The sequence below is a fragment of the Periplaneta americana genome, chromosome 1 (assembly GCF_040183065.1).
Source record: "Periplaneta americana isolate PAMFEO1 chromosome 1, P.americana_PAMFEO1_priV1, whole genome shotgun sequence".
NCBI classification, from domain to species: Eukaryota; Metazoa; Arthropoda; class Insecta; order Blattodea; family Blattidae; genus Periplaneta; species Periplaneta americana.
This window is the reverse complement of record NC_091117.1, coordinates 61347821-61364799: the sequence shown is the minus strand read 5'-3', so window position 1 is coordinate 61364799 and position 16979 is coordinate 61347821. Positions and strand designations below refer to the sequence as shown.

At 34.5% G+C, this 16979-nt stretch overlaps 1 protein-coding gene across 8 annotated transcripts in view; it reads left to right on the top strand.

Moving 5' to 3' along the window:
• Positions 1–16979, top strand: part of LOC138696326 (fibronectin type III domain-containing protein 5) — a 1093145-nt gene that overhangs the window by 1033320 nt on the left and 42846 nt on the right. For all 8 annotated transcript variants that reach the window (XR_011331357.1, XM_069821140.1, XM_069821143.1 and 5 more), the window contains one exon: positions 15549–15684. Coding sequence is in view for 7 of the 8 variants with exons in the window: in XM_069821140.1 (XP_069677241.1) it covers positions 15549–15684 (136 nt within the window). In the remaining variant the exon portion in view is untranslated. The remainder of the gene's footprint in view (positions 1–15548; positions 15685–16979) is intronic.

The window sequence follows — 16979 nt, the reverse complement described above, 5'->3', positions numbered from 1 at the left end:
TAGCCTATTCATTTCTTCATTTTCTATTATGAAATTTGATATTTTATTATCTATTATCTATTTTTAATTTCTTCCAGATGTCTGTAGGTTATTTCTGAAAATTGTTCACCGCCATTTCAAACAGTTTGCTAATTTTGGGATGCAGTTTATAGCCTATTCATTCCTTCATTTTCTATTATGAAATTTGATATTTTATTATCTATTACCTATTTTTAATTTCTTCCAGTTGTCTGTAGGTTATTTCTGAAAATTGTTCACCGCCATTTCAAACAGTTTGCTAATTTTGGGATGCAGTTTATAGCCTATTCATTCCTTCATTTTCTATTATGAAATTTGATATTTTATTATCTATTATCTATTTTTAATTTCTTCCAGATGTCTGTAGGTTATTTCTGAAAATTGTTCACCGTCATTTCAAACAGTTTGCTAATTTTGGGATGCAGTTTATAGCCTATTCATTCCTTCATTTTCTATGATGAAATTTGATATTTTATTATCTATTATCTATTTTTAATTTCTTTCAGATGTCTGTAGGCTATTTCTGAAAATTGTTCACCGCCATTTCAAACAGTTTGCTAATTTTGGGATGAAGTTTATGTTCATTATTTCATTTTCTGTGATGAAATTTTATATCATTTTATTATCTATCATCTATTTTTAATTTCTCCCAGATGTCTGTATTTCTGAAAATTGTTCACTGCCATTTCAAACACCTCCCTTACACGCAAAGTTGTCTGTTTCTGTTTTGGAAATTCTATCCTTTACGCCACCAACACACATACAGCGTATCAGAAACCTGAAACTCTTTTCACTTAGTGTGATGTAAAAGAAGTCAATTTTCTTTGTGATTGACGTACAACTGGTGAGCATTTTTTCCTAGAGCATGTCATGCTACCAATTATATATAAAAAACAAAAAAATATAGCCCTACTTCGGTTTCATCAGTAGGTCTAGCTAGCATCCCTGGCTCTATTGAAATTCTTACGAATTTTTCAACAGTAATCTCACTAATGGGATTTAATTGACTATTACACGATTAGAAGAAAGTATATAAAGATTAGAAGTAACAAAGTACTCCAATATAATAAAATATTAATTGGCTTACGAAAATACAACTGTCTTCAAATGTATTATTGTACCATCTCAATATTACGCTAGATGGCAGTAGTGTTTTATGATTATGTTTTCTTGTTATCAGTTGTGACAACTATGGAATCTTCATTGAACCACAGTCTACTATATACTAGACTGTGATAGAACTCTGTGGACGGTTACTAGTCAAGAAGTCTTTGTTTATTCAGTTTCATTTTTATTAAAACATTTGCATTCCACTTCAATCATCCGGATCCCAGTAATCAACGTCACTTGACAGATGATTTTCAATAAATCTTAGTATTAAACAAACAATTTCTGATACGTGACTATCCATAATATCATATAGCAGAAGCTATAACAAACATAACCTAAATAATATAAACAAGTGTTAGAAAAGTTTTAATTAGGGGTGATGAAATAAACAAGAAACGTTTTAATTAACGATGATGAAATAAAAGATAAACATGAATAATTTTAAAAGAAACAATTATTGAAAGTACAATTTTCAAATTTGAATGTTTTAGTAGTTGGTGGTTCAGTTAATGTTATATTGGACGTGTGCGTAAAAGAAGTGAACTCGTTGATGTACATTGTGTATCCCTCAACTTATTCAGGATTTCCGAATGGTGCTCTTCATATATGACCAGTGATTTTTATTAATTCTTGTTCTTGAATGCCAATGCGAGTCATATTTGAAAGTACTGTGCATCGACTGGAGTGGTTTGTAATTTTCTGTTTTTTGACGTCCAGACCAGTGCAGTTTGAAATGTTGGCAAACAAAGAAACAAATGCTAGGGTAGTGATAAAAATAAACAAATGCTAGGGACGCGATAAAATTAAACAAATGCTAGGGACGCGATAAAATTGTGCGATAAGCAGCCATGATTAGTTGAAAGACGTCCTTTCGTACCGTTTTATTGGTCAAAAGTAGTGTGACGTAGTAAAAGTGTAATAGTCAATGTAAATATCAGTTGAATTTACGGTTATTTTGTCAATATTGTTACTAAAAATCAGATCTAACATAGCATTTCAGAGCACATCTCACGATCTCTTCCATTTTGACCTAGTGAATGCGTTATTGTATTATGTGCAGGAATGTGAACGTTTGTTTCAGGCTTTTTTCGTTCCATCTCGTTTTCTCCATCTTTCCCTACAAAATACAGTAGATAGCCTACTTGAATGCGCAACATTAGCATCTTCTTCCTCTGCATCGGACAATTTCGACTCTGAATCTATCTCATGATGGCTTACTGTAACGTGGCCTTTTCCTCCTCAGATTCATCATTTTCAGAAAATCCTTCATTCTCACTAATACTATCGAACCAATTCAATAAAACATCTGGATCTGAAGTTTTCTTAGAGTAAACTTTGATCTTTTAGTCTCCAACATTTGTGAAAAAAACGATATCCCACAATTTACCAGTAGTAGTAGTAGTAGTAGTAGTAATAATAATAATAATAATAATAATAATAATAATAATAATCATCATCATCATCATCATCATCATGATCATCATCGTTATCGTCATCATCATCATGACTGCATCTTACTGCTGAACAATTCCTTTTATAATAATAATAATAATAATAATAATAATAATAATAATAATAATAATACTTCATTATGACCTTTTCGCTGTAATGAGAACGTGTAATTCACTCAGTTGGACTCTCGAATAGAAGAAATCTTGTTTTCTTGTTGATTTATCCAATATAGCAATACATTTAACCGAAAATCAGATATTGGAAAGAAAATATTCATTTTTATACATACTCACAAGAGTTTGGACACAATATAGACGCTTTTTATTTAAATCACTTGCTTGCAGACGGTGTACGAAAAGCACCCAATTCATGTATCACTTGCTAAAATGATGATAGCTTCAAATCTACTTCTTTGACTATCCTTCTCTGGCTTTTGTTAGGAGAATGCATTTTTTTTCAGACACCATACCCAATATCCATATGTGCATTGTCTGTTACTATTTTTTTCCTCTAACTTCTTCCTTTGCATTGACACAAAACTGAGCCAGTTCGCCTGAATATACAGTATTTACTCACCAAGGGTAACATTGTACGTTTCGGTTGTGGATCTTTAAGAAATTCCTCTTGACAAAGTACGTGTACTGCTTTCATACTAGCTCCGCCACCACAATAAATTTCGTATGAACGAAAATAATGCTCTAAATAAATTATTTTTCTAGAAGGAGAGCACAATTTTGATCAGACTCATTTCGTAATCATAATTACACTTCCTCTCTTTCATCATCTCCTATTCTTTCCATATTCCGAACTTCGACCCCGTGTTGTGTGGTCATTAGTTGCTGGTGGTAGTGCTATGTATCGTGGGATCTCCCCTGGGGGCTCATAGTTCTCGTGAACCTGGGCTTGAGATACAACGGTGATGCCTACGCGGAAAGGTAAAGGAATTGTCTGTAGGAGATTTCGGAGGTGACCTGCAGGGGAATATGTAGAGCAGGGTACGTTCAGACATGCACATCATTCCATTTCGGGTAGTACAAGGGGCCCACCCAAGCGGCCTACGTGCGAGGAGTCCCCCAGCTCCTCCTGCTTCCGTCAATGACGACTTATATGATATATAAATATATGTGTATTTTGCAGCCTTCTTCAACAACTGAAATAATAATAATAATAATAATAATAATAATAATAATAATAATAATAATAATAATAATAATGGGTCCAATAAATAGGCCTACCGGGTTCGTACAAAATAATCAATTTCAATGTTGTATAAAACAGAAAGTATGTGTGATATCGACATGCATTTTCTGCTGTTAGGTTGAGGAACTGTAGAAGTTTCGATAAGACACACTGTTGGTATTACTGCGTTGATTGTTGTGCAGATGCAAGCATAATAGCTAAGATGGCTATCTGTGATACCGACATGCATTTTACACTATTGGGTTGAACTGCCAGAACTGCATAGGGAAGGGGGAACTCTTATTCCAACAGGATGGCTGGCCCCAGAGTGTTATAAATTATCTGGACGAAACACTTCCACAGCGCTGAATAATTGGTGGCCATCAAGGAGCCCCGATCTCATACCGTGCGACTTTTTTCTTTGGGGATTTGTGAAACAATGTTTACTTCCCCTAGTTATTTAGATGAGTTAAAACAACGCATCACGTTTGTTGTGGCTAGTGTCGATGCAGGTATCTTACATAGTTTGGGATGAACTAGACCATCTCCTTGATATGTGCCGTGTGACACAAGGAGCACATATTGAACATTTGTGAGTTCCCGAAGTAAACTTGAAGAATTACGTTATAAAACAGTGTAAACTGATTCCTGATAACTTTAATAATTTTGTAAATTTATAAAACATTGAAAGTGTATATTTATTTTGTACTAACTCTGTGTAATATAATTGTGAAGTTTCGATACTGTAAAATGCTTTGACTCGGAAAATTGCTATTTTTTTTTCATTTTTGGGTGTCCTCTAATTTTTAGATTTAGAAATAAGGCTTCGACAATTTGTGGAATAAGTTATAGGGACATAAAATGGAAAATACGATTCGAAGGAAATGCTATAATGAACAAGAATGAAAAGAATAGTATTTAAACAAAGTAAATTATCATGTACAGTTCTCGCCAAGCTTAGACGACCTCACTAACACCACTCTGCTTACTCGTGTTTACCCAAAACATAACAAACTCATACGGTGCATGCCTGTTAGTTATGCAGCGTTGTCACATTATGACTCTGAATTAGCGCAGCCGCTGGGCTGAGGCAAGTACGATGGTTTTTTTTTTTTAACAGAGAAGTTAGTAGTTATCTCTTGCGGCAAGGCTGACCTCTCTACTCGGGCTGAGGCCGTCTATGTTTGACAACGCTGTTATAAAGCAATTCAGTTATCGGACGCAGCCAACTGCATAACATAAACATCGAGAGCATGTTGACGTGACTTCTTTGACTCTTTTCCTCTGAGCTGGAGTCGTCTAAGTTTGGCGAGTACAATATATTTGACTACGCATGTGTAGGAGAGTTCTTGCAAGAAGTGTAGTGCATGATGTCTATATACGAGGAGAACCATTGAGCCCAGAGATAGGCGGCCCCGTGACTGATAGGCGCACACTTCTTACAATGCATCGCGTGTAGCCTTGCTCCAGATGCCGCTGCTCACGACATCTTGTTTATGTATCAGCTCCAAGAACCTCCTCTTGTGTCTATTAAGGTACTCTCAACACAAAAACAAGAAAGTAGAAAAGAAGAAGGAACGAAAGAATGGAAGAAAGAAAGAAAAGATGAAAACAGAGTAAATAGGGAAGAAAGACGAGATAATGGCAATAAGAAAATCTGAAAACAGGAAGAAAGTAAATAAGGAAGAAATACGAGGAAAATGTAATAAGAAAAGAAAATAAGAAGACAAAAAGGAAGTGAATAAGAAATACAAAAAAAATTACTATAAGGAAAGAAAGATGAGGATAGCAAGAAAGTAAAATCATAAGGAAGAAATACGAACAAAAAGGCAAAAAGGAAGAAAAGGTGAAGACAGGATAATAATAATAATAATAATAATAATAATAATAATAATAATAATAATAACAATAATAAGAAGAAGAAGAAGAAGAAAAATGCGAGGAAAAATACACTAAGGCAGGAAAAGATGAAGACAAGAAGAAAGTAAAATCATAAGGAAGAAGTACGAACAAAAATTGTAATATCAAATAGTTTGTTTAATTTCCAGTCTATCACTTATCAAGGTATGGCAGCATAAATGAATTCTGTTTACATCAATTACAATATATTAAAATATGCGTCACGAATATTTTCGACTTTTCAAGCAAGTCATCTTCAGGTGATGTAATTTGCTAACAAACAAATACAATTGAACATAGGTGAAAAGATATCTTGTATTTGTTTGTTAGCAAATTACATCACCTGAAGATGACTTACTTGAAAAGTCGAAAATATTCGTGATGTACGAGTATATTTTAGTATATTGTAATTGATGTAAAAGAATTTATTTCTGCTGCCATACCTTGATAAGTGATAGACTGAAATTTAAAGAAACTATTTGATATTATAATTTATGAACTTATAATATGACATTTAAATTTACGAACAAAAAGGCAAAAAGGAAGAAACGGTGAAGACAGGAAGAAAGTGTAGAAAATGCGAAGAAAAATACGCTAAGGAAGGAAAAGATGAAGACAGGAAGAAAGTAAAATCATAAGAAAGAAGTACGAACAAAAATACAAAAAGGAAGAAAAGGTGAATACAGGACGAAAGTGTAATAATAATAATAATAATAATAATAATAATAATAATAATAATAATAATAATCAGGAATAAATGCGAGGAAAAATACACTAAGGAAGGAAAAGATGAAGACACGAAGAAAGTAAATAAGGAAAACAGACGAGAAATTTGACAATAAGGTAAGAAAAAAATTAATGAAAACCAGGCCTATAGGAAAACAATTAGACGTGTTCCATACCAAATATGTACTGAGGACATCACGAGCTTTCAGAATCTGCAATTGGATTTGATGTAGCTCAAATAGTTTTCAAGCATTGCGATGTTAACTACAAATTAATAAATTAACTTCTCTTATTTTTTAATTTTCCTTTAAAAAAATTTTGATTTTTTTTTTTTTTTTTTTAATTTTTATGTTATCTGAAAACTTGAACACAGACGAATCGTGACCTTAACACCTGCTCTTAACTATGTCTTTCATATTCTTTCATGTTCTTTCACTTATCCCTCCTTCTAATTTATCACACTTTATTAAAATATTTCACTTCTCTTATTCTCAGCTACACTAATAGCTGTTCATACTAATTTCTCATTCAAATTCACTCCGACCTTTCTCATAACTAGGGCCAGGATTTATATGCTCAAAAAAAGTCTGATATATACAAAATCAAAGCATAAATATGCAAAAAATATGCAAAATCAATTTATTTAACATATCAAGTATCGGTAACAATTGTCGAAGTTCCAGTTACAACACTATACGCATGTGCAGTGCATGTACTTAGGCAATATAGGAACACATGTGTAAACCTTCTTGCCTACATACAAGGCGATTCTCGACTAAGAGTCGGCCCTTATTTTGTTTCTAGTACTGTACATTTGAAATGAATTGTTAGAGAAAAAAGACCGTTTCCAAGAAGATACATTTTAATATATTCAGTTTTATTAATTTCACATTTGTGCAAGTTTCTTTCTCGTTTTCGATTGACATTATACCCTTTGCATTCTGAATTATCAAAATCGCAGAACATGGTCGTTATTTGTTACCCATTGCTTCAGGGTGCTATGGAACGATGATTTTGTAGGTGGCATCGCGAATTCACACAAACCACACAGAATTGTCCTTGGACTGATACTGTTAAGCTTTCTCTCTCAAGTGAGTATATTTGTGTCTTAACCGAGAACAAGCGTCTATGTTACATTTCGCGAGTATTGAGAAAAATGGCATCATAGTTGATTGTTGTTCGCAGAGTGAATACACTTCATATGAGACTACAATAGACATTTGAATCCTACAGATTCAAAATCCCCTATATCCACTTTCACAAAATAAAGTATTTTAACAGTAACTGGTGGCAAATAGAGGGAATTTTCAACCTAACAGTGACTTTTAACAAACATTTTGCTTTAAATTTAGTGGCTTTTTGAATTCAAACTATATAAATGATTAGAATTCATTCTTAGCAAGCAGTATGTGAGCATAATTCACTTCTGAACAAAATGGCCTTTAGGGGTTTTGAATCTAGAGGATTTATTTGTTTGTTTAGAGAAAATGTTATACTGAAAAAAAAATTCGAAGTTTGCATATTATGACGATTTGTGCAACAAAATCCTGAAAATATGCTACAGTATATGAAAAATAGACTATTATATGCAGAAACACCCAAAATATGCAAAAATATGCAATATTAACTCGGATATTCGTAATCACAGATGTTCGAAACATATATAAAACTGTTTTGCATGACTTTCAAAGAGCCTGTAAATATATGCATTTGCATGTGAATCCTAGTCCTACTCATAACTAACTAAATAATTTCTCCTGTACATAACATTAATTCTTTTAAACTTATTAACTATAGAAGACCTAACCCTTGTTGACTATTTCAATGAAAACATATCCTATTATTAAATTCACCGGGAAACAATTTTAACACAATCACATTAGCACTCGAACCCTAGAACATTGGTTTCACTTTTTATAACTTGATCTAAAAAAAAGAGTCGACCTGGTTGGCGAGTTGGTATAGCGCTGGCGACAGGCTCATGTCAGTAGATTTACTGGCATGTAAAAGAACTCCTGCGGGACAAAATTCCGGCACATCCGGCGACGCTGATATCACCTCGGCAGTTGCGAGCGTCGTTAAATAAAACATAACATTTTTTTTTCTAAAAAAAATTCTGCATTCGTTCGGATATATTTTTACATTATATTATAACTAACTCTGCTATTATTTCATCCCATCATTTCCACCATTTCCTCAGATTATATAGCCTACTGTTTTTCCTTCCCTACTGCCTCCTCGTTCCACACGCCTAACTCGATTAACACTTTCCAAACTTCCCCTTCTACTCCCCGCACTTTTTCACGTCTCCTTTTCTCACTCTCTTCTTTCGTTGACTCACCATTCTTCTCTCCTTTCTGACTTCCAACAATATACAAGGTGTTGCAAAACTCCATATTCAAACTTCCAGGGATGGTATAGGAGCCCAAAACAAAGATTTTTTGTTATATAACCATAGGTCGGAAAGCAATAGTAACGTCAGTCGTCACCTTCGAACGCAGACATTGCTGACAGACATTGAGAGTGTAATAACCATTTAAAATAGATTTGGTGACATTTTGTTTACAGGTATTGTTAAAACGTGTGACCTCCTGCTTCAATACATGATGTACAACGACGTAATAATGCGTCTCTCATACGTTGAAAAACTTCATGTTGATGTTGTAAGTGATCGGCAGCTACAAGAATCCGAGCAACGAGGTCCTCCCTTGGCACAATTGGCATTTCATACACTAAACTCTTTAAATGTCCCCACACAAAATTCGAGTGGGGTAAGGTCAGGAGAACGAGCAGGCCATGCAATGGGCCCACCCCGGCCAATCCAATGTTCACCGAATATGCCACGTAAATGCTCTCGAACTTGAAGAGAGAAATGAGGTGTTGCGCCATCACGCTGGTACCACATGCGACGCCGGATGTCAAGGGGAACATCTTGGAGCAATTGAGGGAATGTGTACCGCAGGAACTGTAGATACTGACAAGTTTCAACAAAATGTATATGGTCTATGGCTTAAAAATATATAATGGTTTGCCTCATTAAATTAAAAATACGAATGATTTAAGATATTTTAAAAGTTACATCAAAGAATTTTAACAAACCTCTGTCTGTGCAATTTAGATGAAATACGTATGGGTTTACATTGGTCCTAATTTATTGTATTTTTATCTATTTTAATTATTGTTTTCTGTTTTAATTATTGCTTTCTCTCTCTATCTTTCTTTGACAAGTCCTATGGTTTTAACTCTTTTATGGATAAATAAAAATGAAATAAAATGTATTGAGCAGCGTTGAGACGCAATAGCAGCATGACCGGCCCAATGAAATGCTCATCAACAACACCTGCCCAAATGTTGACAGAAAACCGTTGTTGGGATACTTGAGTTTTGGTTTACATCTGCTCAGACATGTTGGTTATAGGATTTGAATATTCCGTCTCGGGTAAACGTTGCTTCGTCTGTAAACAAAATGAACTGTCCAAATTGAGGTTCAATGGCGTAACGTTGAAGGTATCCGATATATATAATAGCTATATAATGATATGGTATAGCGCTGGCCTTCTATGACCAAGGTTGCGGGTTCGATCCCGGGCCAAGTCGATGGCATTTAAGTGTGCTTAAATGCGACAGGCTCGTGTCAGTAGATTTACTGGCATGTAAAAGAACTCCTGCGGGACAAAATTCCGGCACATCCAGCGATGCTGATATAACCTCTGCAGTTGCGAGCGTCGTTAAATAAAATATAACATTTTGAAGGTACCATTGGCAAAATGCAATTCGATTAGCATAATCGGCCGGTTGGAGCGCTTGCACCTTCTGTGGCTGAAATGAATAATGCTGCTGGTTATGCCACACTCGCCAGACAGCCATGTGGTCAACATTAAGTTGATGTGACGATGTTGATGGATGGTTGTGTACCCGGTCCAAAACATTTTCCTCGAACTTGGGTGTGCGCATTGTGCGGGGATGGCCCGTGTCACCTCTCCAGACCTAAACATACAGAACAGTACACAGACAGAGAAACAAACAGTACTAATGACACTACAGTTAACACAGGACTACAAGCACACACTTAGATTAGACTTACCTGTAATCTAGCTATCTGTTTCGCGCAAGCGGCGATCAATAGAAACAAATGTGTGATGGTTTGGTACACTCCGCCCAGGATATCGCTCACCATAGAGACGCTCTGCAGCTCTGGCATTACCATTGGCTGCACCATAAACCAGGTGCATAGTAGCGAGTTCTACAAAACTGTACGCTTCCATCGTCCGTACTCAACGAATAACAACAAACATCTGCCAAAGCTGTGTGCAATCTGCTAATTGTGATGTGTTTATGATGCGCAGAGATGCTTGTTTCTACTCAGCGATGCGTTCGAAGATGACGACTGACGTAACTATTGGTTTCCGATCTATGGTTATTTAACGAAAAATCTTTGTTTTGGGCTCCCCTACCATCCTTAGAAGTTTGAGTATGGAGTTTTGCAACACCCTGTATATCTCTTAGTAATAACCCCATTTTGCGAACATCTCTTTTTCTATACTGCTAGAGCAGTCATGTCAGTTGATGCCCATAGGCGCAAGCGCACGCTTTAGAGCTCAGGAGAGCCTGAGCGCTTTACAGCGGAAAGGAAAGAGACAGACGAAAGAGGTAGTATATACCGCTTGGTCGATATATATACAGGGATGGTCAGCACTGATTCAATAGATAAAGGGAAGAGAACTTATTAAAACTGTACCCGTGTTAATTTTTAGATTTGTCTCAGAAGTATAAGTGCATTATAAGACTGTAAGTTTTAATTTTAATGGACATTTTTCACAAGTTTGTTTTTTTTTTATTCAAAAGGAATATTTTCTCAATTTTTTTTATAGAAAAGTGAAATTTTCAGATATAGGCCTATTTACTTAGCAGCCTTCCAGGTACTGAAACACTGTTTTCGTAAATCTAATATATTGTAAATACATATTAGTGTATTACAAATTTTGAAAATATTCGCATGGAAAATGTTTGTAAGGAAATGAATTAACAAAGCAACTAATGTTACATCATAAGCAAAAGATATATGCCCATGTGTTTTAAAAATGTAAGCTCTATACCTTCAGCAGATTTCGAGAAAATAATTTAATATTCTGATGATAGGAAGTTGCTCACCAATATCACCTTAAAAGCATAATTCGGTAAGAGTTTTGTTATGGAATATTAGTTACACTTAAAATATATATAGTACCTAGGTAACTTTGCTTTGTACTGTAATATAGTTTTGATTTGTTCATTGATTACTTTTATAAGGCTAAAGATACCATCAATATCAATTCCAACTTATTATGTCATACTCAATCTCTTTCTTTGGGATATCACTTTCTTTATGAATGTTGTGTTTCATTCACTTAGTATATATAATTGTACTACTATGAAATTAATGTGAATATTCCTTCTTAACTCTTTATTATGTTATTAACGTTTAAAACACAACTGCAACATTAAGAAATTGGTGTTAGTACTTTTGTTTTACAGACAATATAGATAATACCAAACAGAAAGAAGCCATATAAAAATAACGACATAAAATTTCACGTTCCGTTTGAAGTTTGTGCACCACTGTTTTCTTAATCCAACAGGCTCCTTTTTCCTTCTTCCATATCAAGCGCTTGATGCCCGCGCACGACGTCAAGGTCAGAAAAATGCGCTTTCTTTGACATCACTGTGCTAGAGCATTCATCACCGTAAACAAATAAACATTTACCATATTTACTGTTTTTAAGAGTTTTATTTATGAGCATGTAGGTAGCACGTCAGTAACCAAAATGTATGGAAAAACTTTGCATTATAGTTTAAAACAAAATTGAACAAGTCCGCACATAATTTCTCATCCCATCCCAGTTTATGGCTAAAAATATTCATATATACTCGTACCAGGAAAAATAATGTCATTGTTTCCTATGAATAATATGCTAATTAGCTTAGCTTTTATTTTAAGTACTCATTTAGTCATCCTTTATAAATATAAAGTTTTATTTAAAATTGTGTACGAAACAAAACCCTAAATTGTTTGGGATATTTCATTCTGTATGACAAAGTAATGGTAAACAATATGTAAATCAGCAATACCGTCGAGACTGGTTTTGTTTTCTTCTGTTTTAAAACAAGGTCCATTATTTTTTTTTTTTTCATTAAAACTACGCGTGCTGAATTTATAGCCATGTAGTTATTTGTTTTTTCGTGTTGTCCTCCATTGGTAAATGGAATTGCTCGTAATTAACGCTGTACTCTTCTGTAACCGTTATCAGAAGTGACTAAGCTAGTAAAGGATTAGATTCTAATTTTATTCTGGGCCAGTTTCCAACAGTTACAAAAGTGGATTTGTAATCTTTCGCATTTCTCTCATTGCATTGTCTGGAATCCTCGTTCTGTAGCTTTCCATTTAATCCATATTGTTCCACTCCATTTCTAGCAAAGTCCAAAATGAAATGTCATGAAACCAATTATTTCTAATACCTCAACAGAACCCACGACAAGCAAGACATAAATCTGACTTATAGGCTACCTCTTAAAAACCAATTAAACGTTTTATGAATAACCAGTTTCCAAAGTAACCTAACTCAATTGTGATGTCTCTTTCAATAGGCCAACAGTTCAAGTAAATTACTAGTTAAAAGACAATCATTACTAAGGCTAGAACACACCGCCTTGGTAGCTCTTTTGGCAAGGGAACTGGCTTACTATGACTGCGGTCCCAGGTTCAAATCCTGATCATAGTTGTATTTACAATAGACAAAGCCAAGTTTTCTAAGAGCTTTTCTCGGGATTCTCCCTTTTCCCTTCATCATTCCATCGTCATTCTCCATTACAATAATTATAATAATTTGAATAGTAGTGCTACTCATCTCCTATCTTAAGCATGTCTTCCACTTAACGCAGATACAGTATTTTGTATGAAATTTTATCAGAATATAAAATGTATTTTGGTAAAATATGAAAATATGAAATAAATACTTCAATACTAAATGTTTTCCCCCTAAATCATTTGGAGCAGGTTTACATCACTATTAAAAAAATACACCATTATAGATTAATAGTTTTGTCTATATTTAATAGGTCTATTCTTTATCACCTACCCTTTTCAACATCTACTTGAAAAATTTAATGAAGAACTGTTTTCAGAATATGGTAGGGGTGATAGTAGGAGTAAGAAAAATAAATTTCATAACATTTGCTAATGATATGGCGTTCTTTGCGGAAGAAGAGATGATATTAAGGGATATGTTACTGGAGTTAAATGACATCTGTGAGTAGTATGGAATAAAGATAAATGTAAACAAAACGAATACCATGATTATCTGAAGGAAAATGAAGTAGGTAAGCATGCGAATTTTAAAATAAGGCAGTAGATCAAGTGGAAAGTTTCAAATATTTGAGGTGTACTGTAAGCAGTAACATGAACTATTACCAGGCAGTCATGAGGAGGATAGCAATGGCAAAGGAAGCTTTTTAATAAAAAAAAAAGCATCTTCTGCGGACCTCTAGAAAAAGAACGAAGGAAGAGACTAGTGAAGTGCTTTGTGTGGAGTTTGACATTGTATGTGACAGAAACATGAACATTACGTCGAAGTGAAGAGAAGCATTTGAAATGTGGATATGGAGAAGAATGGAGCGTGTAAAATAGACAGACTGAATAAGAAATGAAGCTGTCCTAAAAGGAGTGGGTGAAGAAAGAATGATGATAAAGCTGATCAGGAAGAGAAAAAGGAATTGGTTGGTTCACTAGCTGAGAAGGAACCATCAACTAAAGGATGCACTGGAAGGAATGGTGAACGGGAGAAAAGTTCGGGGCAGAAAAAGATATCAGATAATAAGTAATAGTATATGCCGCATACTTTCATTGCAGTTTATTCAGAGTTATTATTAATTTTTAAGACGACTTCAGACTACATGCAACTCGCAAATCGTTGAATAGTACTCATCACAATCTGGCAACCCTGTTACAATCACATTTAGCTTAATGTTGTTATATCATATACTAATCTTAAAACATTGTATAATCTTGTAATGTTAAGTATTTAAGTATGTAGAATGCCATAAAAGAGAGGATAAAACTACGAAATTACAAATGGAGATGGCTGAAAGTGTCGCATCATAACATCCACAAAGGAAACAAGGGAGATGGCCAGTTTCGCCATAACACAGAGACATCTTAAAGTTGGCTAATTTTGCTTTGACACATACATTGGAGTTGAACGCTTTTGCTGTAACAGGTCATTTTCAAGACCCGATTACTATGGGATATGGCCAAGTTTTTCAAATCCACATATCACCCAATTATATAAAGTCCCATATACTGTAATATTCAGCGTTTACCAATTTTTTTTAATGGCACTACTCAAATAGCCTCCAAGGTTTTGATCCTAGAAGGAATCAAATTTTTAAACATCACATTATGTAACGTCTTTCAATGTACTGTTTTGAATTGGACGTTTAGGGGTTTTTGCTCGGATCTTTCAACCTAACATTGTTTTAAAAGAAGTTAAAATGAATCAAAACTATTTAACGAAATTTTATATGTTTGAAAAATAACACATATTATGGTCCCGTCGCTCTTATTTCCGGCAGCCAATCACGCTGCAGGTCGGCTACATTTAAAACGTATGCGTCTTGCCATTCACTTGTGATGACTTTATGCCAACGAGTTAGAAAGAGATTCTAACTCGTTGCTTTATGCACTTCCTAAGGCTCGATAAATACTCAATATAATCGCCCGCCATTTTTGTTCTTTCGTTGGCGTTCTAGAAAGCACATGAGGACATTATATGCCTCTCAATTATTTGTTCAATTACAGTGCGTTTGATTTATTATCATAGGAACTACGACATGATAATGTTTAACGGTGCGGCAAATAGATTCCTTGTTTGGTAGCTCGGCAACGAAAGAACAAAAATGGCGAACGATACTATACCCATCTGGATTTTATAGAGCCTTCACTTCCTATGGCGTTAGCAAAGAGGAGGAGTCACGCCGGAAATAACAGTGACAAAACTATAGGAGGGAAATGGTGTATCGATAAATGCAATAATTTTTGTATTTTCATAAATATTATATAGCATGTAACTATGCTGTTATATGCACAGATGTGTTAATAATAATTACGCTTGGTACCTAAACTGTTTCAGGGTCAATGCCAGGAACAGGTGCACCAGAGAACATCACCATTGCGTTCCTGAGCCCGAGTTCAGTTAAGGTTTCGTGGGCAACCACTACAGATAATGTGGAAAAATATGACGTCAATTACAAACCTATAAATGCCAGGTATGGAGTCTAAACAAAAAGATTATCTTCCATTATTCTGTTCTATCTACAATGTACTGTAATAATTATGTAGTGTGACTCAATATTTTATTGAGATTTGAAGTTCTTGTACTATAGGTATGTGTTAAAAATTGTGTTAGCTTTGTTTTATTTTTTACTCTTCATTTCGTAAGTTTAAAGTTGCATTATCTTTATTGTATTTCTTATTTTGTATATTTTATTTTTGGTGTAAGTTTTTCGAACGTAACATAATGTGTTCTTGTTGTAGTGTTACGTAAGTTTTCTTAAAGTTGTTCAGTGTGTGTTCCATATATTTAATGCAGTGGCGTACAGACGGAAATGGGGTGTATGGATTAAACTTCTCCTCCCCAAAAAATAGGGTGATCACCAGATTTCTTTTGGTCCAAGAGGAGACACCGTATAGAAATATATAGCTTATAAATAGCTTAATTGCTTCCCCAACATGCATATGATCTAAAAGTAAAATGTTAGTGGAGCACAATCTTCAGGGAATAACACTGTTTTTCGGGGACAAAAAATGGATATTTATCCATGTTGAATCTTTCGTACACTACTTTTAACACTTGAATATAAATAATTGATTAAATAGCGATCTTAATCGTATAACACGAGTAAGATCGCCATTTAATCAATTATTTATGGATATTTATCTTCTGGCGACAGTAATTGAAAATGAGGGATTGTCCATGGAAATAGAAGTCTGGTCACCCTATCCCAGAGTACAAATAAAAGAAGGGGGAAGGATATGTAAGTTCAATCATCTTCATCATAGATAGATGGCCCTTGAAAAATTGCCATTACTTCAATTTAATCCTCCATATGAATATTTGTAAAATGAAATTCTAAAATGGTAAACTGACGTTCAAAGTTATCTGACCTACGATTTTATGATCGTGTAAGCGAACTTTCTAACCACGGGATTAGTCAAAACCAAGCATATAAAAAAATTGACAGTCTTTGAAACAGTTCCGCTATAATCAATAGATGGCAACATTATTGGAGCGGTTAAAAATTGTCGGGGAAAATGATGATGTAGATTAAGTATAAATTATTCTCATAATTGATCATATCAGCACTTTCCAGGTAAACCCCAGTGTTGTTTTACAATCAGCAGAGAGGTTTGAAATATTGAATTCTATAATGCAGGTATATTTATGTACTATTGGCGACAGTGACCGTTATCTTCGCCATCTATTCATAGAAGTAATAACTAAAGAAACCACTCTTACACGAACCATTTATCATAGGGGAAGGTGTCTGTGAACGTCAGTGTC